At 36.6% G+C, this 26,109-nt stretch overlaps 1 protein-coding gene across 3 annotated transcripts in view; it reads left to right on the top strand.

Annotated features, from left to right (window-relative positions):
- Positions 1–26,109, top strand: part of LOC111147058 (fibroblast growth factor 14) — a 619,485-nt gene that overhangs the window by 484,431 nt on the left and 108,945 nt on the right. For 2 of the 3 annotated variants that reach the window (XM_022502930.1, XM_022502928.1), the window contains exons 2-3: positions 12,039–12,149; positions 18,116–18,219. In XM_022502930.1, the coding sequence (XP_022358638.1) occupies positions 12,039–12,149; positions 18,116–18,219 (215 nt within the window). The remainder of the gene's footprint in view (positions 1–12,038; positions 12,150–18,115; positions 18,220–26,109) is intronic. The other variant, XM_022502929.1, reaches the window with a different exon arrangement.

Below are 26,109 nucleotides of genomic sequence, written 5' to 3'. Positions count from 1 at the left end.
GCAAGATGTGTCTTGATGTATTTTTGTCATTTTTCCTGTCTTCAGTTTGTTAAGCTCTTTGGATCTTTGGTTTTATACTTTCAACAATTTGGAAGTTTTTCAGCCATTGTTTCTTCAAATATTTTTCCTTCTTGTCCTCTTGACACTCTTCTGGAGACTCCAATTAAATATGCATTTTGTTGCTTCAAGTTATTGCACAGCTGACTGAGGCTTTGTTTGTTTGGGGGTTTTTTTTTGAGATTTTCTATTTTTATTTTATTTTATTTTATTTTATTTTATTTTATTTCTTTTCAGTGTTCCAAAATTCATTGTTTATGCACCACACCCAGTGCTCCATGCAATATGTGCCCTCCATAATACCCACCACCAGGCTCACCCAACCCCCCACCCCCCCCTCCAAAACCCTCACCTTGTTTCTCAGAGTCCACAGTCTCTCATGGTTTGTCTCCCACTCCGATTTCCCCCAATTCACATTTCCTTTCCTTCTCCTAATGTCCTTCATGATATTCCTTATGTTCCACAAATAAGTAAAACCATATGATAATTGACTCTCTCTGCTTGACTTATTTCACTCAGCATAATCTCTTCCAGTCCCATCCATGCTGATACAAAAGTTGGGTATTCATCCTTTCTGATGGAGGCATAATACTCCATTGTATAGATGGACCACACCTTCTTTATCTGTTCATCTGTTGAAGGAGATCTTGGTTCTTTCCACAGTTTGGCAACTATGGCCATTAACTGCTATGAACATTGGGGTACATATGGCCCTTCTTTTCACTGCATCTGTATCTTCGGGGTAAATACCCAGTAGTGCAATTACAAGTTCATAAAGTAGCTCTATTTTTAATTTCTTAAGGAATCTCCACACTGTTTTTCAAAGTGGCTGCACCAACTTGCATTCCCATCAACAGCGTACGAGGGTTCCCCTTTCTCCACATCCTCTCCAACACATGTTGTTGACTGTCTTGTTGATTTTGGCCATTCTACCTGGTGTAAGGTGGTATCTCAATGTGGTTTTGATTTGAATCTCCCTGACGGCTAGTGATGATGAACCTTTTTTCATGTGTCTCTTAGCCATTTGTATGTCTTCTTTGGACAAGTGTCTGTTCATCTTTTGCCTATTTTTGACTTGATTATCTGTTTTTTTGAGTGTTGAGTTTGAGGAGTTCTTTATAGATCTTGGATATCAGCCCTTTGTCTGTAGCATCATTTGCAAACATCTCCCATTCCGTGGGTTGCCTCTTTGTTTTGTTGACTATTTCTTTGCTGTGCTGAAGCTTTTGATCTTAATGAAGGCCCAAAAGTTCATTTTCACTTTTGTTTCCTTTGCCTTTGGAGACATATCTTGAAAGAAGTTGTTGTGGCTGATGTCAAAGAGGTTACTGCCTATGTTCTCCTCTAAGATTCTGATAGATTCCTGCCTCACATTGAGGTCTTTTATCCATTCTGAGTTTATCTCTGTGTATGGTGTAAAAGAGTGGTCAAGTTTCATTCTTCTATATGTTGCTGTCCAATTTTCCCAGCACCATTTATTGAAGAGACTGTCTTTTTTTCCACTGTATATTTTTTCCTGCTTTGTCAAAGATTATTTGACCATAGAGTTGAGGGTCCATATTTGGGCTCTTTATTCTGTTTCACTGGTCAATGTGTCTGTTTTTGTGCCAGTACCATGCTATCTTTGTGATCACAGCTTTGTAGTAAAGCTTGAAATCAGGCAATGTGATGCCCCCAGTTTTGTTTTTCTTGTTCAACATTTCCTTAGCAATTAGGAGTCTCTTCTGGTTCCATACAAATTTTAGGATTGTTTGTTCCAGCTCTTTGAAAAATGCAGGTGGAATTTTGATCTGGATGGCATTGAAAATATAGACTGCTCTAGGCAGTATAGACATTTTAACAATGTTTATTCTTCCGATCCATAAGCATGGAATGCTCTTCCATCTTTTTGTGTCTTCTTTGATTTCTTTCATGAGTGTTCTGGAGTTCCTCGAGTGCAGATCCTTTATCTCTTTGATTAGGTTGATTCCCAGATATTTTATGGTTCTGGTGCTATACTAAATGGAATCGATTGTCTAATTTCCCTTTCTGTATTTTCATTGTTAATGTATGAGAAAGCAACTGATCTCTGTACACTGATTTTGTATCCTGCCACATTACTGAATTGCTGTATGAGTTCTAGTAGTTTGGGGGTGGAGTCTTTGGGCTTTCTATATAAAGTATCATGTCATCTGTGAAAAGAGAGAGTTTGACTTCTTAATTGCCAATTTGAATACCTTTTACTTCTTTTTGTTGTCTGATTTCTGTTGCTAGGACTTCTAGTACTATGTTGAACAACAGTGGTGACAGTGGACATCCTTGTCGTGTTCCTGTTCTGAAAGGGAAGACTGTCAGCTTTTCCTGTTTGTTTTTAATTATGCTTTCCCTATGGGCTTCATTTGGAACAATTTCTATTGCTATGTCTTCAAATTCATCCCTTGCATTTCTGCAGTTCCTAATCTGAAAACAATCTCATCTCATGTCTTTTTTTTTTTTTTCTCCCATTTTACAACTTGTGTTTTTCATCTATAGCGGTTCATTTTTTGGTCCTTACTATGTCTTTTATGTCTCTACTTAACTTTTTGAATTATGGAATACAGTTATAATGACTGCATGTCTTTGTCTAATATTCTAACATCTGAGGAAATTCTAGGTCAGTTTGATTTATTCATTCTTCCCCTTGTTACAGGTTAAATCTCCCTCCTTCTTTCCATGCTGGTAATTTTTTATTTGATTTCAAATATTTTGAATTTTATTTTGTTGGGGGCTCAAAATTTTTATATTCCCATAAATATTCTTGAGTTTATTCTGGAATGCACTTATTTTCCTTTGAAAAGTTATACTCTTTTTGGTTATTGCTTTTACAATTGTTTATAGAGACTGAAGCTCTGCTCATTCTAGGGCTAATTTTTTTCTACTTTTGAGGCAAGACCCTGCTTATACTGTGTTCAGTGCCCCATGAATTATTAATTTTTGCAGCCTGACTGGTGGGAATAATCAGTATTTCCAGTCCCGCGTGTTCTTGCGGCAGTTTTACCTCAAATACTTTCAGATGGTTTTCCCCAGTCTGGGAAGTCACCTTACATAAATTGCAGATCGGTACAGAACTGAATTCTCATGTAAACCTACAGGTCTTAGAAGTTCTCTCTTCCAGCAGCTCTCTCTTCTCCAGTACTCTAGATACCATCTACATTGGTCTCCCCAGACTCTCAGCTCAATCTCCTCAATTTAGAAAGTCTACTGAGCTACCTTACCTTCAACATGCTCGGGAATCTCTCTCAGGAAATAGAACTCACCTTATTTATTTCCCACCTGAGGGACTACTGTTTTTCATTCCCTAATGTCCAGTATCTTGCAAAATTCAATATGTCAATTTTTTATTGTTTCATGTGAAAGGGTACTTCTGGTCCTTGTCAAGATGTTGAAGTCACTTTTTAAAGAAAGTTTTCACAATTATTAAGCTCTCTCAGATTATGATTTATGGTTCACATAGCATTCATATTCTTTTTCAGTCATATTTCCAGCATTGAAATTTGTTCATTATGATAGTATGTGACTATAAAATATTAGCAAATGTTAACAGTACTCTTGGACCTTTGTTCCTCAAGCCATTCAGTTACATTTGATTAACCTCAAACTTTATGAAGAACATAGTGAGAGGCACGATTAATATTTATAATATATAATTATATTTTATCTTATAATAAGTATAAAATAGCTTTTTGGTTGAGCAGCATGAAGTGAAAGGATTATCACAGTAAAGAATGTGATTTTGTCCATTTAAGAGGCAAGTAAAATTTTTTTCCCCACTTTTTGCTATTGGTGTGTGTGTGTGTGTGTATGTGTGTGTCATTATTGTGAAAAAAATATCATAAGTTCACTTTCCAACTTGTGAGTACTTCAAGATGGCAGAGATTCCTTTCAGAATTCCAAAGGAGGTTTGTAGCAGTTTTTGCCAATAGTAGTTTTCTTAATTAAAAAATCCTGTAATTAAGAAATAGAAGTTTATCATTGAACATTTGGAGACTAGTTGACTAAGCATGGAATATTCTGATATTTTAACTGGAGAGTACTTATTGCAAATATATTGCTAAGACTTTGAACCGTTCTCTGAGATACTTATCTGAAAACATCATTAGGAACACAAATACCAAGTGTATATTTAGAATTTAAAAAATAGGGGCGCCTGGGTAGCTCAGTGGGTTAAAGCCTCTCCCTTTGGCTCAGGTCATGATCCCAGGGTCCTGGGATGGAGCCCCACATCTGGCTCTCTGCCTACTTGTTATCTCTGTCAAATAAATAAATAAAATCTTAAAAAAAGAATTAAAAAAATAAATGTCATTTAGATAGCAACTAAACTGAAGGATCTCTGATTCTACTCTTCCAACAATGACAATAGCATTTGAAAATTTAAGTAAAATGTTTAGCCATTTGCTTGGACATCTAGGAAATATTCTGCTTTCAGTCAACGAGTAGCATGATTGTTCCTGATACCTAGACTAATGTAAAGAAGTTGGTATAAAATATCCTCAAAGTAGTATTAAGTTTCTTTTAGTATTTGATATCTTTGGTGAAGAATCTGAACATAAATAATGTGTTCATATTTGTGAATGTTGCCGACGCCACACGGAGTGACACATCAGCACACTGAATGAAGCAGGGTATAGTGCTTCTTTGTATATGCACCTATGTGTTCTGGCCAGGAGAAAATGAAGTCATTCATAAATTAGGACTCCATGACAGAATATATTATCAACAAAGCTTTCTCTAGGTGTAATGATAATAACGATTGACTTGAATCCCAAATGTTGTCACTGAAGGACACATATTTTCCTTTTAGATAGAGAAGACAGAGAGTATTCAAGGGAGGGGCAGAGGGAGAGAGAAAGTCTTAAGCAGGCCCCACGCCCAGTGCAGAGTCCGATGAGGGCCTCAATTTCACAACTCTGAGATCAGGACCAGAACCAAAATCAGGAGTCATATGTCCAACTAACTGAGCCACCCAGGCACCCCATATCCTTTTCTTTTTAAAATATACACAAGAATTTTTATTGTCTTTTGCAATTATATAATTAATATTTATAATTTATTTTTTAAATATATAATTACAATTTAAAAGGAATAAGTTAACAAACCAGAAAATGCAATGTTTAATAATTATTCATCTTTGTAAGTGATGAATAAATAAAGGGAAAGAGTAGATCCAACATTTTTAGATTTTATCATCCAATGCTAATTATGTTGGGACCATAAGAGGACCAATGTGTCTCTAATATGTTAGGATCTTACAATTAGAGAACCTCGTTGAAAAACAGTATTGGAAGGGGATGCTTTCAACTGAGCTCTGAAGATGTGCATCCTATTTGGAGCTTGTAGACACTGGATATTCACAAAGCTAGTGAGAGTTCAACCCTGGATTAGGGATCCCAAGAACCACTCTTAGGTCTGTCTGTTCCTTGGAGCTGAGGGTCAAATATTGAGCAGGATAATATGGCATGCCTTCCCTTTAGTCATCTTCTCAAATATTTTCCCTAAGAAAAGGCTCTACCCACTGTTGTTTCCTTAATACACTTCATTAAGAGTGATTTTGGGGGGGGGGGCAAAATAGTTTTGGAAAACAATTTTTCAAAAAATTATTGGTGTTTCCATTTCAAAACACACTTTATCTTTATTCCAAGCATACCCTGTTCCTCCAATTCTTAAATAAGTTACACAAAATACATCTTGCCTTGAATATCATTTAGGGCTTATATATAGATTCTTTTAAAGACAAACAAAATGAATTTAGTCATTAGATATTTGTTGAAGGGCTGCTCTATGCAAAACATAGTGATAGGCTACTTTAAATAACATATGATGCAAATTAGCAAGGGATTTATAATGTATTTGCAGGACAGGAAGACACAAAAACCCAGTAATTTCAGACATGGCTAATTGGCACAAAACCATATTATATGTTCTTCCTTAACCCTCTGAGTAGATAGCAAGCTCTTTGAGGGCAAAACTGGGGGTTTTTTTGTTTGTTTGTTTTTGTTTTTTTGTTTTTTTGTTTTTTTTTTTTAATGTGAGATTCTATCTCTAGTACCTACAAGCATAAGGTTCTGGTAGGCAGAGGTGGAGAGCATGTTCTAGGCTGTAGAATCAACAGTTAAAATTGAACAGACATAGTAATGCACTGGATTGGGTGGTAGATTAGGGGACCACTCTGAAATAGCTGAAACAAGGTTCCTAGCAGGATAGGCCCTTGAGGTAGTATGGGGGCAATTTCCAGAGGAAATTGAATGCTATCCTGAGGATGGCATTAACAAAAAGATAGAGCAGGTTTTCACATACCTTTAGTTTATTCATCATTTTACTAGTGTCCTCACCCCACTTTTATTCTTAGCCCTTTGGAAAAGTTCCTGATATGGTTTATTTTTATGGCTGAATTATATGATAATTTATGGCTTTGGGTAAATTATTCACAATGCTATATTCTGCTACTAGGAGTGCCAAAATTTAATTAGATCTGCCATGAAAATGTCTATTCCAAAAGTGGCTTTTTACCCTGTAAAAAAACATGTGATTTTTTCCATAGCTAATAGAGGAGTGACACTTAAGAACCTGCACTGATAGCCAAGTTGTACCGAGATTTATGTGTAGAAAAACATGGTATGTGCGATGTATATACATTTTTATATTTGCTATATAAAAACACATGCCATATTGTGCATTTTTTCAATTTAAATAATGATTAAAAATAGATCCATCATTCTAAGGGTTATCCCGATTTCTCTTTTGTCAGTCTGCACATTGCATGAAAACAATTTGTGACAGTGATTGATTTAAATGAAACCACTTCTGAGAGGGATTGTTTTAATTAAAATTGCTGGGTATTTTTTCTTGTATCTGAAGGCATTTGAACTGATTTGCATTTCTTTCAGTTTTGAGTGTTGAGGCTAATATATCATGAAACTTTTTTTTTTCTTGAAATGCACTCACATTAGCTTTCATTATTTCTATTTTAATTAATGTCAGAGAACATAGTTAGTACAGAGTTTCAGACAAGGAGTATCCTCAAAACATTTTTAGTAGAATGTCAAGTAAAGTATGTTATATAGTAACAAAAGAGAAAATACAAGGAAAAAGGGTAATTAAGACAAAGTTTTCATATTTTCTTAAGCAGAGTAAATATTCTGAATACATAAGTATTTTAAGAAAGAATAAAGAACTCTAACAGTTTTATGGGTTGAAAAATATTTTTGCATTTTTATATGGCTAGCTAAAAATAGGCAAGTGATTTCAGATACCTATTTTCCTTCAGTTATTAATTGAGAGTCAAGACTGTGGAGATTTCCTCTACACAGTAGATCTAGTAAGTTAGTCATACCTTTGCCTGACCACATATAATTGATGTGGTTGTTTTCTCAGGAAAATTGTTTCATTTTCTTTTGTTTTGTATTATGATTATTTAGCTTTGTACTTCTGGACTTTGAGGAAAGATTTTGTTTTCTTCTGTTTTAATTATTTGAAAGAGTGACCTCAAGCTATAAATGACCACATTACACAATGGCCAGTTTTATAAGTGAGGGTCATAGTGAAGGTTTTGTGGGTATGTGACTAAACACAAAGAGAAACTAATATGTGGAATCCTTGAAAATTTGGGGCACCAATTAATCTACAACAGTAATATGCATTAGGTTATTTGCATATATGTATGCAATATTGTTTGCAAGTATGTATGAAATGTTATCTTTACACATTCTTTGTCAAAAGGCGTTAATAGTAAATCTGCATTTTCATTATAAAATTATACAAGAGCTTTTAAATAATAAAATGTTGAAAAATATATATTCTAGTAACCAACAAAATATATTAATTTTTCACATTTTGATGTATTCTTTCCCATATTTTCCCCCATGGATAATAATTTTTACATAGTCATGCTCATGTTATATATACATATGTCATTACACAAAAGTTTATAACACTGAAGACTTATTTTTAAGTTACAAGTCTAGCAAGTACAATTACCCGGTCAAAAGTTTTAGACAATTTTTAGACTTTGTTGCCATCCTGGATTTCTTGTTATTTTTGCAAGTTTTTATTAGCAATATATGAAATTACTAGATAAATTACACTCTAACACTGTCAACATTCATTCGAAAAACTTATATCGCCCAGCTCCTATTTATCTAGACCCTAGAGATGTAATGTTGAGCAATATCATACATTTTGATTTTCTTCACAAAACGTACAGTAGAGTTTGGAGCAGATATCAATCATATAATTGCACAAATAAACATGAAATTCAAATCATGAATTATAAAGCAAAATACTAAGACTTGTTAACTTGCATGATGGGTACATAGGTGTAGGTTGTATTATTTCCTGTAACTTTTACTGTAGTAAAATCACTTCAAAATGGAAAATTTTGATATTTTAAAAATGAGTAATGCTTATGAAGAATGCTGCCATGGAAGTGTTCAGAGGAGGAATCTGAACTCATCTGAGGTGTCAGAAAAGTGCCTCAGAGGAAGAGTTGATGGAGGTGAACTTGAGAAAGGAGGAAATGGAGTTAAGTGTGCCAAGATGAATGCATGTGGGTGTATGTGCACAGAAGGGCCAGGAGGCATCTTTATGCAGGTGAGCATAGGTAAAGGGGACATGATAGAAGTGAGAGATTATGGGATATTTGCAGACAGTCCCCAGGGACCCAGGCTGGGCTACGTGCAGAGGTTGGCATGGAGCACTTTCAAACCAGGCGGGTCAGGTAAGATGGGTCCCCACTGCTGTGGGGCGTGTGAGTGATTCACTGCATGTTGCTGGATCTGCTGGATTGGAACAAGCACACTGCCCATGGGATGACCACCTAGGAGAGGTCAGGAGGGGCTGCAGTGCTTCCCGTGGTGAAGCTAGAACAGGGGAAAGGGAGGGAGATTGTGAAGACAGAATCTGCAGGAACCAGGCAACTGTTTAGTGAAATGACAAAAGCAAGTGCAGTGTGGATGTGAGTGGCTGAGACAGTTCACATGAGTCTCCTAGTCAAGGCAACAAGTACCTTCTGGAGAATGGCACTAGACCAGTTTAAGCCTACAGGATTAGATCTGCAACCTCGGTGGGGATCGCACAGGTGGAGACTTATTGGAAATGTGGCCAACGACAAAGTGGGGCAGATAGTAGAAGAGATTTTCAAGCACTTTGATTCTAACTTCATGTTGTTTTAAATCACAGATCCAGCTCCAAGTGTGCAGGATTTGGGTTAGATACAGCCATGGTTAATCTTTAAAAACCTAGTTTAAAAGGAAAAAAAAGATTGGTTTGCATTTTATTTTAGGCTTTTATAAAGTTACAGTCCATTGTTCAACTTCCAGAGGCCACCTAGCTTAGTGGTTATGGTGGCAGGATCCTGTTCAACCCCCAGCTGGGCACTTATCAGTTTTATGCTTGTCAATGACTCCATCTTTCTGTCTCCATTTCCTCATCTTCAAAGTGGGCTTCCCGTTAAGTAATTTGTGATGAGTTCAATGAGTTAATCCTGCGATGTACTAAGAACAGTGCCTGGCACCTGAGAAGAGCACAATGCTATTATGGTTTCTAAAGAGAAGACATCAAATAATGTGAAACTTGATACATGGATCCCAATTTCATCTCGTTTCTTTGAAATTTAGTGAGAATTCAAAAACACAAGTTTTGTATTTTGCTTATACTTCCTTATCAGAAATCAGGTGTCATGACGAAAAGCTCAGTCTTATGTCCTCTAGTTTCATCCATGTTGTCACAAATGACACAATTTCCCTCTTTTTAAAGCTGAATAATATTCTGTTGTGTATAGATACCTCATTCTCTTTATCCATTCAATCACTAATGGACACTTGTATGTTTCTGCATCTTGGCTAATGTGAATAATGCTGTAGTGAATATGGTGTAGATATCTCTTTTAAGACCCTGATTTCACTTCCTTTGGCTGTGTACCCAGAAGTGGGATTGTTGGATCAGCTGAATGTGGTAGTTCAATTTTTAATTTTTTGAGGAAACCCATACTATTTCAACAGTGGCTGCACCAATTTGCATTCCCACCGACAATGCACAAAGATTCCCCTTCTCCACATCCTTACCAATACCTGTTATCCCTTGTCTTTTTGATCATAGAAAAGGAAAAAAAAAAGTGTTCTTTTTGTTAAAGTGTGAGGGAGCTTGTGGGAGTTGTATGTCTTGTACTGCCTTGCCTGACCTACTTAATTCAGGTCTAGAAGATGTAGTAAGCTAAAATGTAGAATTCAAAAGTAAGTCATTCAGAACATAAAGGTTTTACAGAAGAATTACCAATCTCTGAAATCCTCTGTATGTCATCATGACAATTAAGAACCTGCCGTTTTACCTTTGTTCTCTTCTTTTCCATGCCACTTATTTTCAGTGATGAGCATAAATACATTGCAGCATAAATAAGAAAAGAAGTCCTTGATACTTAGAGAGTCAGTAGCCCAATTTTACTGAGAAATGGGTGGACTAAGGCACAAGAGTAATTTTCCCACTAATGCACATCTTAGAATTGTGTGTGAATTTTAAAGGTATATACTACAGAATAAGGAACAAATGTCACATAATCCCAATAATCACTTAGATTTTTTTTAATCCTCGTCTTCTAGAAGCATCTACATTCTATTATATTTAGTCAGACTGATGTGATGCTGTGGTGTTCATGCATTATTTCCCAGATTTTCTTCATTCTCATATGATCTTCGAAGAAAATCTGTGTACCATAAGGTTATTTTTGAAATTATTAGTTCTATCATATGTACGTGACAATAGATATTGACATTCTTTTTAATTTTTTGAGCATTAAACAAAAGGCTAAGGGTATTCTGGTTTGGAACAACATTTTTTTTTTTTTTTTGGCATGTGTATTTTTTTGTTTTTACCTGTTGGCTAATCCACAAATTTTCTGTCAATTACAAGATGGTCGACTTCATTGTTCTGTACCAATCTACTGTTTTGATAGCATGATCTGATCGCATTTGCAAGTCCCATTCAGCAGTAGTGGAGAGGTGCCAGTTGCCATGGTGAGGACTATGATGTCCAACATCAAATCCAGTCATGAGATGGGGATGACCTTTGAAAAGCCATATGTAAATATTTATTTTCAAAGGTACAACTGGCCCTTTATAAAGCCTGAGTCACTTCACTGGTTATCTTTTCAATGCATCAAATAAGAAGTCTGTTACCATATAATTTCCCTTTTCGTTTTAATAAACTCCCACTGTCCTCTATCCTTGGCCCTTTTGGTTAAGAATCAAATCAAATAATTTCACTCTCCTTTTTAGTTATACATCAGTTTAATATGTCTAATTTGTCTGGATCATGGTCACAGAGATGATCTCACAGCAGAGTTTTGTTGTTGTGTCTTACCTTGAGCTTAGAAATCAACTTTCTCATTTTTCTATGGGTCATGCATAAGTACCAGATGCTCCCAGGCCAGTGACAGTGACCCTTTAGACATCAAAGAAACATTCTCCATAATGAGGTTTTTTCCTAAGAATGCATATCAAAATGCTAGTTTGATTTAAAAAAAAAAATACAGGTTCTTCACCTTTTGGGATTACTGGTCAAATTAAATAAAAAGAAAAATCCATTAAAAAGCCTTATTAAAGGCTTCTTAGAACCAGAAGTTTGCAAAACTCTTGTATGGCTATCCTGAATGATATTAAACTAATTAGCTCAGGATTTAACTAAAATTACACCAATAGATTTGGTAGCTTAATTGTTCTAATTAATCATTTAAATCCACATGTTAGTTTTATGAAATGACCCAGTTTCTGCAGCTGACACATGCAGCTTCTGACCTTCTACGGTTAGTATGTGCCAGGTTAGAGGAATACAGAGGAATCTGGGAGACACAGAATCAAAGGTGCTACTTCTATCAAATGCCCTCTTCTGAAAAAGAAAAAAAAAATCAGAAAAAGAAATAAGAAACTCTATTGTGACACGTTGTGAGGCTTATGATAACTATGTTTGCCTTTCAGATCCCCAGCTCAAGGGTATAGTGACCAGGTTATATTGCAGGCAAGGCTACTACTTGCAAATGCACCCCGATGGAGCTCTCGATGGAACCAAGGATGACAGCACTAATTCTAGTAAGTGACGACCTCAGGCCTCCCGTTAACACAGTCGGTAGAACATACACTGCTACATAAATGACTTTCTAAGCTACATTTACAAATACTTGTTACGTTGGTTCATTTTTGTGAATGTTACACACTAGAAGGCCATCCACAATTTTACTGAGACCACGTGGATGAAAACATGAACAGAGCAACACACAAAGCCTGTCATTTTAAGATAATTCGTTTCTCTCTCTCTTTTTTTTTTTTTTCTCAAAACAATTGGCAGATCCAGCATTGTTGTTACTTTCATTTCATAAAAGTCAAGTAAGTACACTAGTGCATTTGGATGAAAGACGAATCCATGTTTACCTTGGAAATATTTTTATCAAACCTGTAGCTTTTTAATGATAATTATGGAAATTAAAGAGCTATAAGGATTAGTTGTTTCAAAGAATAGAAATGTAATATTTCAAATGTGTCTTCAACAAGAAAAGATAGTATCTTTTTTAGAGAGAGGACATGAAGGCTCTGTGCGTTTAAAGACATTGTACAAAATGTTTCACTGCTTTACAGAATTGGGTCTCTGATGATTTGTCTTTAATTGAAAAACCACTGACCCTCTATTGTATTAGTGTCTGTCTTCATTTTGGTATTTTTAATATATAACTTTTCTTTGTATTTTCATTCTGGTGTCCCCCTTTATTCAATTGTCTGTGTGTTCCTTTCCCATTTCCTGTTTATACTGGCATCAGATTCCTTTTAATTTAGCACATCAGTTCTAAAATAGACAGTTTTTACTGCTCAGGAGAATCAATGAAAAGCAAAACTGATTTTATTGGAAATACTTATTCACATATTACTAGTGGATCAGGAATGGATATGAATCATTTAAACCATTTAGCATTTATCCTTCATTTACAGAGCATCATTCCACGAAAAGAAGGGAGGATTTGAATACACAAATTACGGGCACTTTCTGTTTTCAATTCTAGTAATCAAATTTTCAATAGCATAAAGAATAACTAATAACATAAAGTAGACTGCCTTTGCATTTGGTGTCCCTATGTGTAATGTCAGTATTTTTCCAGCCATTGTGTTTACTCTTTAGACTTTGGACTTTACTTCATTTAAAATTTTTCTTTCAACTTTAAATTTTTTCTGTTTGTCTGTGTTTCCCTCCTTTTCAATTTCTTACCTTTTTCTCTCTTTGTGTCTATTATGTTGCCCTTTTGTCTTTTTAAACTTTTCTCTATCATATTTGTTCATTGATTCTTTGTCATTGTTGTTTATTTCCTCCTTCTATTTAAAGAAAGAGAAGGTAAAGCAATTCAAGCACAAGGAAGAAAGAGAAGTTATTTTTACTCATAAAACTGATGTCAACCATTTGATTACTTGTTGGGATTTTGCTATTAGGTTGAACTTTTTGAAAGTGTAAGGACTTGACCATCTTTGATCAATAAAAGATGTCAGTTTCTTCTGGTTCAAGCTAATACATGTATGTCTGCTCATTTTCTTCTATCTTGAACTCCTTACCCATTCTTTGACAAAAGGCATTCTCTTTTTCTTATGTCTTATACTTGTGGGGTTATGGACTCTCGAGATTCACAAGTTCTGATGTCTTCAGTGTTCTCTGATTTCCTTCAGCCAAAGTCCGACTGAGAGTGAGGACTAGTTTTCCATAATTCTGATACCTGAAAGAATTAGGAAATTCTGACCTAGAGGTTGAGGCCATCCCTTATGACAAAGTTTTCAAGAAAGGAAATAAACCATAGCTATATAAAATGCTGTTTAGTTGGACTTCTCAGAAAAATAATTTCCTTCAAAGGTTTTATGCATTTCTTTTCTACCTTCTTCTTTGTTTTTTGTAATGCCAAACAGGTTGGTTGTTTTTAATGATAGAAATCAATACTGAATTAAGAAGTGTTAGGTAGATGCTGTCTTCTACGGCATATTGCTTCAGAACTTGATCAGCAGCACAGTATTTTCTAAACTGTGAATGTGCAGATGTAGACATCATATGCACACACACGTAATTGTATCTGGTTATCTGAACCATATTCAATACTACACTGGACAGCTGAGACCCTGAAAGAGATACAACCTTCTGTTCTCTAAATGTGTAAGGCTTCTTTTCTCCTGCTGTGTAACCGTATTAGAAGGAACAGGAATCTTGGAGCAACACTTGGAATCCTCTCTCATCCCCCTTAAATGCTGGTGAAGAATGAAGCAGGAGCAGCAGCTCCTGTGTCCAAGCAAACCAGAACCAAATTGTAGTGCTCGCACTCAAGGGCCACTATGGGCCGCAGTTGCTTTTCTTACAAGTTACACTGCACTTTCTGTGCACATTTAGCTCATTAGGTTAGTTTTATTACCATTTCAACATTTGCAAAGACATAGCAAAGAGAGCAAAACAAGGTGAGGTAAAGATTCACTTCTCAAAAGGCTATAAAAATTGCATGACCCTAAAATTTAATAAAACATGGCAGGAGTACAATAGCTTTATAAAAAGCCATGGGAGTTACTAATTAACTCTACTTTTGGGTACCATCACCTTTGCAATTGAAAACCACAGCTTTTTTTAGGTGGAATTTAAGATAATTTCCTTCTCTGGTTCATTATAGCAATCTTATGAGTCTTGAGAAAACCATAAACTGTGAACAATATTCTGTAAAAAGGGGGGGAGCAATAAAGATGCTGGCAACCAGGTCCTCATGGGAACATTGCCCTTTTGGTTTGCATTAGGGTATGATGTAGTAATTCACACATGTGTTTTAGATTTTTGATAATTCTTTGAATACAAAATAAGAATTAGTCAACTGTAAGTAGGAAAAATAAAGAGAAATGCCCTAAGAGTCACCCTGATGCCATAGTAGAGGTTACAAACAACAAAACTGAGGATTGAACCTTCAAATCTTCGTGATTTGAGTTGGACTCATTTCCCACAGCTAAACATGAGCTTATTAAGAACTAGGTAAAGTCAGAACCACCCTACGAAGCTGCCCTTTGTCAAAATTTTCAGATGACTTGAGAAGAAAGAGACAGGCCAGCAGGCAGGTGAGCCTAACACTAAAGTCCTCCCTGGGTTTTCCAGCCTGAGATCTAGAAATTTCTGAGAGGAAAAATGGTAAGACGACGGCTGATGATGGACGATTGGTCCAAACAGAGAAGATACTGTAGCAACTTGACCGCTTCTTATTGGCTTCCATGTACCCTAGAAAGATCTTTCACAGAAAGAAATGAGCACCCAGATTACTGCATCACCAGATTCATTTTCAGGGGTGTATCCGTGTAAAACTCATATAGCTTCCCATCTATCTACTAAGGGTTAGCATTACCATGAACTATGGCATTTGATTAAGAGGTGATTTCCCCCCCCTCCCGTTGTTTTAGGGATGCCACAAGGTTTTCCTGTGCTCTTAAACTTAATTACTCCCATTACCAGACTTAATAAATGCTCTATGTGGAATATGACTATAGAAATATCAATATGCCAGTAACTATAGCGATATTAAAACCTCACATGCACCAAGCCCTATCATCTTAGAAATTTCTACCTGATAATTTGATATGTAAAAATTGCCCATCACTCACAGTGACCACCAACCCACAGGCCTTGGGATGGTGATTTTCACTCTGGCTGTCCTTTAGGGTCATTTGAGGAACTTTAAAAAAAAAAAGTTAAAAAGACCTCCTTATGCCCTAAACCCCAATCTCTCTTCCAGAGATTCTTATTTAATTTAATTAGTCCGCAGTTGGGCAGGGCTGTCCTCTCTTATAAATGCAGCTGGTTTTAAAGTATAGCCAGAATGGAAAATCACCATTATATGGAAAACTAGGCTGTCCCACAGAACAAAGTAGCATGAACGTTTTATTGTTCTGACTTCCCTAGGCTTTGTGACATTGCTTTATAATTACACGAAATACAAGAAGAATAGAAAAATAAAATGATGCCTCAATTAATGTGGATATCTGCAGTTTTAATTAACACCATGAATTCTTTATGGTCAGCTCTGAACGGGCTTCCACAGGAAGTGGTTATATGGATTCACTTTGTATTATCATTCTGTAAATGATAATAACTGACATTTTATAATTCAGGTCCCAACCAAATTCCTAAGGAAAATCTATTTTTTATATGATCATTTTAGGCTATCATTTGTAATTTTTCTCTTTCCTATACCACATTATTTTGGTTACTTCATATGTTCTTACTTTCTAGAATTATAACATCTGGCCTATATCAAATATGTGGCACCTATAAATACTATCAAGAGTATATAAAGATGAGAATAGTTAAGTTTGAATGGTTAAGTTAGAATGGTTTTCAAGGACAGTCATATAATTGTGTTTTTTTTCTCTAAAACTTTTGCGTATCAATCAGAAATTGTTCTATGGTGCCCATCCTTTCAAAATATAAGGCAGATGGGACAGTCTAGGTGTTCTGGCCAAGAGGGGAATTGGCCAGTGGCCGTCTCCCAAGAAGAAGGAATACTGAGTTACAATGACACAAGTACCTCATAACTGCTCAATGATTCCCACTCCTGTTTACTGTTTTACTAATAGAAGTGAGCGAGCATAAACCTCATTCTTCTATAACATAAGCCCCTAGAATCCCATGGAAGATGTCTCAATAGTAGTTTGCATCATGAAAGCTAATATCCACTGAACCATATACACTCCTCTGAGTATCCCTGTAGGTGTAATTATCTATGGCCATGGCCCACCATATTCCTTTCATCACAGACATCTTGAGATCTTGGGATCAGTAACATGTAATAATTGAAAGAGAGGGTATAATTCCCCCCCAGCCTGACAATGCATAATTTTATTTAATTAAATAAAAATTAATTTATAAAGTCCATTTTTAATTATGTACTGAGTAGACTCATGGATTGAAGTCAATGTGGCCCAGTTTTCCCAATGATCTGTCTTTGTGGAAAACAGTTGAGAACCTAAAATAGGTATTTTGTTTACTTATTCACTTCAGCATCTCAGTGCTGTCGTTGCCTATTCAGGCCTGGTCCAGTTGCTTGGAATTAGTCTTCAGTTAAGACCATGGGAGCAGATAACCACACTGTGGATAATTAACTACTCTTATAAACATATCTACAATAAAGTCGCCCAAACCATCAAGCAGTTATTACTAAGAAAGGTGCTAGAACACCTACTGAAGAGTTAACATATAACCCTGGCATGGAAATGTGTTAAAGGAATGTTAAGACTTTATAAGAAATCAATGATAACATTGCTTTCTGTGCTATGTAAAAATATATAAAAATACTTTCCTTGACAATAAGGGAAGAAACGAAACATGGAACTATAAATGAGTTTTTATCTTGGATGGGTAAAATTGAACACTTTTCCCTCTTTTATTTTAGTTATCACTCACAGCTTTATAAGATATTAGTAAAGGAAATGTCTCTCTAAAATGTGCATGCTGTTCAGTATGATTAATTCTTTCTAAATTGAGTACATTGGCAGTGCACGTCTTTTCTGGGCTCTGCTGGCATCTCATATTTGTTCAGCAAGAGTAATTCTGTTTTGGAATTACCTTTTTAACATGTGACCTGTCCTACATTGCAGTGATAAAGCACACCTTCTGCATGAAAGACCAGAATAAGCATTGAACTTTGACTTTTTAAATTCCACTCTTTGAGAATCTTCATAGCTGGTCTCTTTTGGTATCAAATGAGGTCAGACACTGTGATCCTAGAATCGGGATTCCAGGGTTGACTCTGTTTATTACTCTGTCAGTTCTTTGGAATGCTATAGGCAGACCATTAAGGTATACAAATTGAAGCTCAAGTGCTAAATTTATCCATTGCAGAAACATCTTAGTTATAAAGAGAAATAAAAGTTAATTAATTGGAACTTCTCAGAAGGTTGTAACAAAGATTATCAGTTTTTTTTTTTAATAAAAGAAATGAGGGAGGGAAAAATGATGGCAAGGTTTTGTTTATCCCAGCCCATTTGTGACAGGTTGTTTATCTTTGCAGCACTGTTCAACCTCATACCAGTGGGACTGCGCGTTGTTGCCATCCAGGGAGTGAAGACAGGGTTGTATATAGCCATGAATGGAGAAGGTTACCTCTACCCATCAGTAAGTAACATGCCAAAGATATTGGCCATTCATTCAATAGCTTGCAAAATAACAGTAACAGCAGCAACAGAAATGAAAAGGATCTGTGTCTATTGATTCTGCCATTTTTGCTTTAATGTTTGATCTCTATACAATGCCGTAGGGGCTGTTGATTCATTATTCATCAATGTTTGATAATATCAGTATATCAAGCAGAAAAGTAGTATGACCTGTTAAAGTTGTGCATTTGCACATTAAAAAAGATGAACTAGTTTGGAACTAGTCTGGAAAATTGAGTGATTTTGAAAGAGGTGATGTTAATATAATCTTTTTTATTTCTCTTTAGAAATGTGCTTGTCTTGGAGAGTTTCTTGTAAAAGATTATTTTGTAAATAGAAACAAAATTCATGCAAATTCTAAAAAAGGGAAAATTTAAAGAGAGTAGTTCTTTTAAAACTAGGAATTCAGGTTGTGTTTGTGTTTTATTGGGGAACTACTTCTAATATAAAATGCATATTGCATTTAAATCTAAGCAAGACTTTCTGTTTTGTAATAATGTATGCAAGAAGTTGAGCACCTTTTTAGCCATATGATTTCTTCTGGAATGTTTACTATTTACAAATAATTCACATTCAGATGTGCTGTGTCCACATGTTGTAGTGTACTTAGAATGAATTTCTGCCACAGAACCAAGCAATAGAGACCTAGATGAAAGTATTTCTTTTCACTATCCGTTGAGCAGAAATTGACAGGTTAAATTCATGGTGCCTCAAAGAAAAATGTTTTATTTGGGTTTGCATGTCATATTCATGTGAATTACTTAAAACTGTTGTTGGTAAATATTATCAACAAAAAACTATATGTAAATGTATATACAGACATTACACACACACACACACACACACACACAAACATACACAACTTAAGCAGAAACATTCTCTGGGGCATTTTCTTGAGCAAATCTGGGAAATCCTGTCAAAAAAAATGAAGTTTGAGCTGTGGATTTCCTCTGCAGTGAACTAGAAAATGTTCTTATTATCCTGGAAGCTTCATCTAGTTCCCTGAAGGGTGTTCCTGCACACAGACCTGGGCCCCACATTATGCAAATTGTGTTCTGTTTCACAAGATGAATATTCAACATACCAAGAGCAAGATCTAGTTAGAATTCCTTGTCCCTGCCCCCACTTTAGGAAAAATCTGATTCAGATAAAGATCACTTTCGGGAGATGCCTTCATTCAGATACAAGTCAATTTTATGGATCTGACATTTGTTCTGTTATTTTGTTTGTTTCTTTTCCCTCAGGTAATCTTTGAGATGCTTGAAAGTTATTAGCTGCAGCATCTGCCGCAGCCTCTAGTTCTCAGGTTCTGTTGAAGATTTTATCACATTGTTTGCTGTACTCTGACACATGTGTTGCTGTCAGGGGACACGTGAATGTTTATTTTATCTTTTTGCTACGGAGGGAGGTGCTTTCTGTTTTTGGGGATGAGGTTGCACATGTATACCACTTTTTCTTAAGGTAGGGAAATCACCTTGAGCGTGTGTCTTTGCTGAAAAGACAAGTACAGGTTATGTTTGGTGCAGTCAAAGCAGAGTGGCAGGAATAGAAGTGCAGAAGGCACCAATGCCCGGTCTATGCAACCTCCTGCCCAGGCATGAGGTCTCATAAGGCTAGCACTGACCCCTGGATTTGTCTCAGTGACTTCAGGCTTGTCACTGACCCATCATTCTCTACTGTTGCCTCCCTGGTTCTCCAGTTCCTTGGCATCTGCACTTTCTGTTGGTGGCTTGATTCCCTGACTTACAGATGTTGGCTTTCTTCTCTTCCCATCTTAACTCTTTGCTTTGAATCCAGGATCTAGTAAAAGTCACTCTATCTGCTCATCCCCTACCCTGAGAGGTCCTCACTGCCTAGCCCAGGCCCTTATAATCCTCAACCATCTCGTAGGAAAAGGACTTAGATGCAAACCATATGCAATTTCCAATCTTTACTTATACTCCATAAGAGCTCTGTCTATTTCAATGTAATGAAATGTGAACTTCAAATAGTTCAGTAAAAGGAATGTATTTCCATAGTCAATCATTTCATAATTAGCAAGTGCTTACTTGAATAACAATATAGCATGAAATAATAGAATGATTACTATACTATATAATAATAATAGGCCTACTTATCTAATAATAAAAATAATAACAATGGGTAGTATTAATATGGTACACTCTGTCCAACACTGTTCCAAGCACGGTACCATCTTACCTCATCTGATTCTATTAAGCAAATACTATTAAAATGATCATACAGGGGCACCTGGGTGACTCAGTCAGTTGGGCATCTACCTTCCACTCAGATCATGATCCCAGCGTCCCAAGATCAAGTCCTGGGATAGAGTCCTGGGGTCAAGCCCTGCATCAGACTCCCTGCTCAGCGGGGAGTCTGCTTCTCCATCTGCCCCTCACCTCGGTCATGCTCTCTCTTCTCTCATTCTCTCTCTTTCAAATAAATAAAATTTAAAAAATAAATCTTCTTAATAAAGCAACAACAATAGTAAAACAGTCATACTGATACAGAAAGAGTTTAAAAATCTGTGCAGTCTGCCAGGTAGTAAACAGAGAAGGCAGGATTTGAATATTATTAGTCTGACTCATTAGTTTACTGTTTCACTATAGTGTTTCCATGTGCCAGACATTTTTCATCATATGGTCTGACACCTAATCTAACAAGAAGTTATAAACATATGATGATGTAATGAAAACCTTCAGGGAATTGTTACCTAGGGAAGAAACTTCATTTCAGTTATTAAGAAGTATAATTTAAAATATGATGTTTCCTTTGGAGATTCTCAAATTAGTAAAAATCATAGAAAATTACATCTGGAAAAAGTTTGATGTTATACACCGAGTGTTTAAGATTCTGAGAATTCGTTACATGTAACATTTGAAATTTAAATTTAGAAACCCATGCCAAACATAGTTAACCCAACTAAGGAGTTTTGAAGTAAGTTAAGTAGGTGTTTTAAAAGGAAAACTTCAGTCATCCTTAGGTTTAAAGAAAAAGGTAATAAAGATTAGAGTCCTGGAAATGAAGGAATCTGTATTAAGCTAATGCCTACTTTTTTTTTTCTTTTATCTTTTTAACTTTTTTTTTTTCCTTAACATATCATGTATTATTAGCCCCAGGGGTACAGGTCTGTGAGTCACCAGGTTTACATACCATGTCACCTCCCCAATGTCCCTAACCCAACCACCCTCTCCCTACCCACCTCTTCCCCCAGCAACCCTCAGTTCGTTTTGTGAGATTAAGAGTCTTGTATAGTTAGACTCCCTCCTGATCCCATCTTGCTTCATTTTTTCCTTCCGTACCCCCCAAACCCCCAACTTTGTCTCTCAAATTCCTCATATCAGAGAAATCACATGATAATTGTCTTTCTCTGATTGCTTTTTTCGCTCAGCATAATACCCTCTAGTTCCATCCACGTTGTTGCAAATAGCAAGATTTCATTTCTTTTGGTGGCTGCATAGTATTCCATTGTATATATATATATATATATATATACCACATCTTCTTTATCCATTCATCTGTTGATGGATATCTAGGCTCTTACCATGGTTTTAAGCTAATGCCTACTCTAAAAAGATCAATTGAATGTTTGCCTGGTGTAAACTAGCACCTAATATGGGACCAATTTTATTGAGGATCCTTAAGTTTAGGAGGTAGGCAATAAAACACTCAGATCATTCAAAATGAATTCTGCTGAATGAAAAACACATCAGTGTTTTGACTCAAGGTGCATATTTCTCTATTTCCATTGGAAGTAACTCTTGTAAGCCCCTGTCATCCAAATAAAGATATTCAATTTGTAGATAATTTCACCTTGGTGGAGAGGGGGACAAAAAAGTGTATCTTGTCTGAAATGTAAATAACCACATTTCTGATGCTGAAGGCACATGTTCCCCATGGAATCTTTCATTTGATATGACAAGATGTTCATTTCTTTTGTGGTCAAAATGATTCTAATATGTTATTTGAAGAAGAATCTCAAGAGATTTAATGTCAGCTATAAACAATTTGCTCAAAGGTAGAGCACAAGCTGCAAGGTTGTAGAACAGAAACTAACAAGGAAATGCTTATGTTAAAGATATGTTCAATATTATGTTTGGGGAAAAATGTATTCTGACCAACTAAAAACTATCTACAGTGCTTGAGGAGCAGTCTTTTTTTTTTTTTTTTCTTTTTTTTTTCCTCAAACAACCTGTGACTTTGAAAGACTAAGAAAGTCCTCCATAGAGAGATGTGGGTTGAATGTAATTCTGGACACTGGAGAAAAACTTAGGATGAAGGGAAAAGAGGATTCATCACTTGGGCAGAGAAAAAGAAGAGTTGAAGTTGGAATGTGTTTCTGATATGAGCAAAGAAAAGGGGGCAGGGAAGGAAGGAAAATAGATTGATGGTGGGAAGAGCCTTGGGCTTGCTTGGAACATCTGGATCCCGGATCCAACCAATACCTGTGTTGTCATGCTCCAGTCCCTGCCTCTCAAGTTTCTCATCTATAACATTAAAAAGTGTCTCTGGATGCCTTAAGTTAATTTTGGGGTTGAAACATCCGATTTTAGTCTGATTGGGTTTTTTTGAATGATGAGGTAATTGACACAAGATGTATAAAGATTCATTATTGCTTTCTTACCTCGGACTGACATTTATGAGAATGTTTTATTCCAGATAGTGCTCTCTAAATGTTTCTGTTACCCCCATGCAGGCATCCGGGGAGACAGTCAGCCCTGGTGTTCTCCATGTGTTAGTATTTCGTCTGAGTTTCTTAACCAAGTGATACAAGTAGAGAGGAAGACAATCCTTTTTCATGTAGGTTTTTAAATGAATCAAAAAAGTACACAGCTACTGTGTTTTGTAAACATTTGGGATCATTAGAATCACCTGGAAAGGGCAGTGAAGACAGATTTTTTGGATCAGACTCCAGATATTTCAATTGAGTAGATCTAGTAGGACCCCCAGGAATGTATAGTTTAATAAGGATCCCTCTACTGCCCCTACCTGATGGATGGGTCAAAAGGCCATAGCCCAACAATCAACAACAATACAGCAAGCATTATTGCCATGACTACCAGGGGAGATGATGGTAACTTTAGACCAATGAAATAAGAGTGGAGCTGGTAGGTAGACTACCTAGGCACAGAACCCAACACTGAGTAAAATAAAATACTTGGTCTTCCTAACTTCCTCTGCCCCTAAGTTGAAGTTTACACGAATGTGGAGCAGTTCTGTACACTTCTTCACAAATGCAGCAACCCAACTATCAATTCACAATGAACATGGAGCGAGGAGAAGGACAAAACAGTCTTAAATTCAGGGAAATAAGAAAATTCTGTATGTTTTGGAAAAAGCATGTTCAAGGACCTCAAAATCTTATCTGCTCTACATGAGATAGTTTTCCAATATTGTGCTCACATCTTTCAGAAATATTTTCATTGAGCCTCTTCTCACCACAAAGTTGGGTCTGCCTTCCCACTTCTGTGCCAGCAAGCATCTCTTGCATGTCTTGATTTGTGTTCCTTCAACTTCCCAAGGGCTCCCAGACAGGAAAGCCTCGGAGCCCCTGCCTCCTTTACCACCAATCATATGTCTTCCTGCCGAGTCAATAGCCCTAATAAAATGGGATGCTATTTTCTTCTTGACCTTGTTCCTCGATCATTGCTCAAGTTTGGGGCTCAGAAATGGAATTGATTTGTTTTTTTACAGTGTGGTGCCTGATTTCTCTCAAATTTTTCTATTCTCCCCTGAGAGTTACTCATACAAAGGTACACACAATCATTCAACCATATGTCTATGCTCATGGAGTGTTATGTGAGTCTTTTGGCCACCCCTGATACCTGTCCTATCTCTGAATACCAAGTATGGACATCCATCCTCAGAAAACTGCCCATCGTATATCATTGAGTGCTGCTAAGATACTCTGTCCGTGCTTCTTGGCTTTTTTTTTTCCCCTTTAGGTACTAGGTAGTGCATAGGGTTAATCAAGTCACTTGAGCCACAGAGACCACCACTCACCATCACTAACATCTGATGTTAAACCAAGGGCTTCAGTAGCATCTGAAGACTTTTCACCTGGGAACTAGCCTTTCATATTCTGCCCGCTAAGAGCAGGGTGGTGAAACTATAACCAGAAACTAAGCTCATCTGGTTACCCGAGGTGCCCCTTTCAGAATGGGAACTTTTCTACCTTTCATCCTTTAGTCTTCAGTTCTCAGTTTCTTTGTTTTCAGAAAGATATTAAATCGGAGATGATTATTAATGTCTCTTTTTCTAATAGTCTATGACTCTATATGCAAGTTCTTCTGAACAAACAATATCTAACACCTTTGAGACTATATATACATATATATAATTTGTGTCTATATATTTTTGTGTGTTTCATTGGAATTATGTATTGTGCTTAAATTATATACACACTTATTCACATGATTATACTTTTGGTCAGAGTTTTTCTTTATTTCTTTTTATGAAATGTTAAATAACACTTCTTAAGTTTACACATATTTTAAAGCTTTATTTGCCATGCTTAAAAATATTTCTTTTTTCATTAAGTTTCCCTATGGTTTCTCCCACGTTATGACTCAGTTGGATATATTGCCCAATTTGGAAATGGCTATTATCCTTTCTTGGTATTTTGGCTAGGATAATTTATAGTAATAAGAAAGCAAGTATGGCACTTCAGTTAATTTCCCTCCAGTATTCATGTAATCCCCACGATGCTGAACACTGATGCACGGAATATAATTGAGTATGACAAAGGCAAGGATGCTGTCGTCCTGCTTAGGGTCACTTGCCAGAAGGAAAAAACAATTGAGAAACAAATGCAAATGTTGGACTACATGTAACTAATTTTAAGTAGTCTTTTGGGAAAAGAAAAATGTGAAACATCCCATGTTGGGTTGAAAGTAGGCAATAAAAAGAAGTAAATGTAATTTTAGTCTATGCAAGTTCCAATGGCATTTTATAGAGTACAAAGGCAGGAACTGAGGTTGACAAGGAGAAAATACTGAAGCTTCAGACGGAGAAGAGGGGAAAAAAGAAAATGGAAGGGAGATCACAAGTAAACAGTAGGGCAATGCACTAGGCAGTGTTAGGGAAAAAGGAAAGAGAAGAAAGAAGAGAGGATGGGAGGAGCAGACAACAAAGGGAAGGAAACAAAGATGTGTCACAAAGAAAGGAGAGAGAGGGCCATGTCTTCTGTTCACTCCATCACCTTCCCGGGAACCGCCTGCCACCACCCCCCTCCCCACCAATAGCTGACTCCTGGCTCCAGCCTTCCACTCTGGGGTGGAAAAAACAAGACCCTCCCTCTTGAAGCCCAGACTGGGCTTTCCAACTGCATCCAAAATACCTTCTCTGCTCCAGGCCCATGAACACTTTCTCCCATTTCCCCTTCCCTTTGCCTCCTTTCCAGAATGCTGGCTGTGCTTGGTTAATGTTATTCTCTCAGCAGGGAAACAGTATGGCCATAATTTGGCTTCCAAAGGATTATACGTGTGATGGTGAGGATTAGTGGAAAGAAACTAACGGCAGTCTGACCACTGAGGGCTGATAGGTGAGGGATGCTGAGTATATACAGTAAGATGATATTCAGCCCTAGAAAAGAAGATCCTTTCATTTGCAACATCATAGATGGACCTAGAGGACAGTAGAGTAAGTAAAATAAGTCAGACACCTAAAGAGAACACCTGTGGAATCTAAACAAATCAAATAGTTAGAAACAGAGACTTGAACCATGGTCACCAGGGCCAGGGAGGTGGGGGAAATGGGAGGAAAAAGAGAGAGAAACCTAAAGACGACTTGCAAATTAGAAACGTTCATTTTGTTTGGACAGCACACATGTGCTTTCTGTGATCTGGTGGGA

Source organism: Enhydra lutris, unplaced genomic scaffold (assembly GCF_002288905.1).
Source record: "Enhydra lutris kenyoni isolate GAN:26980312 unplaced genomic scaffold, ASM228890v2 scaffoldscaffold15, whole genome shotgun sequence".
NCBI classification, from domain to species: Eukaryota; Metazoa; Chordata; class Mammalia; order Carnivora; family Mustelidae; genus Enhydra; species Enhydra lutris.
Note: the sequence above shows the minus strand (reverse complement) of the source record. Positions and strands in the feature narration are given on the sequence as shown.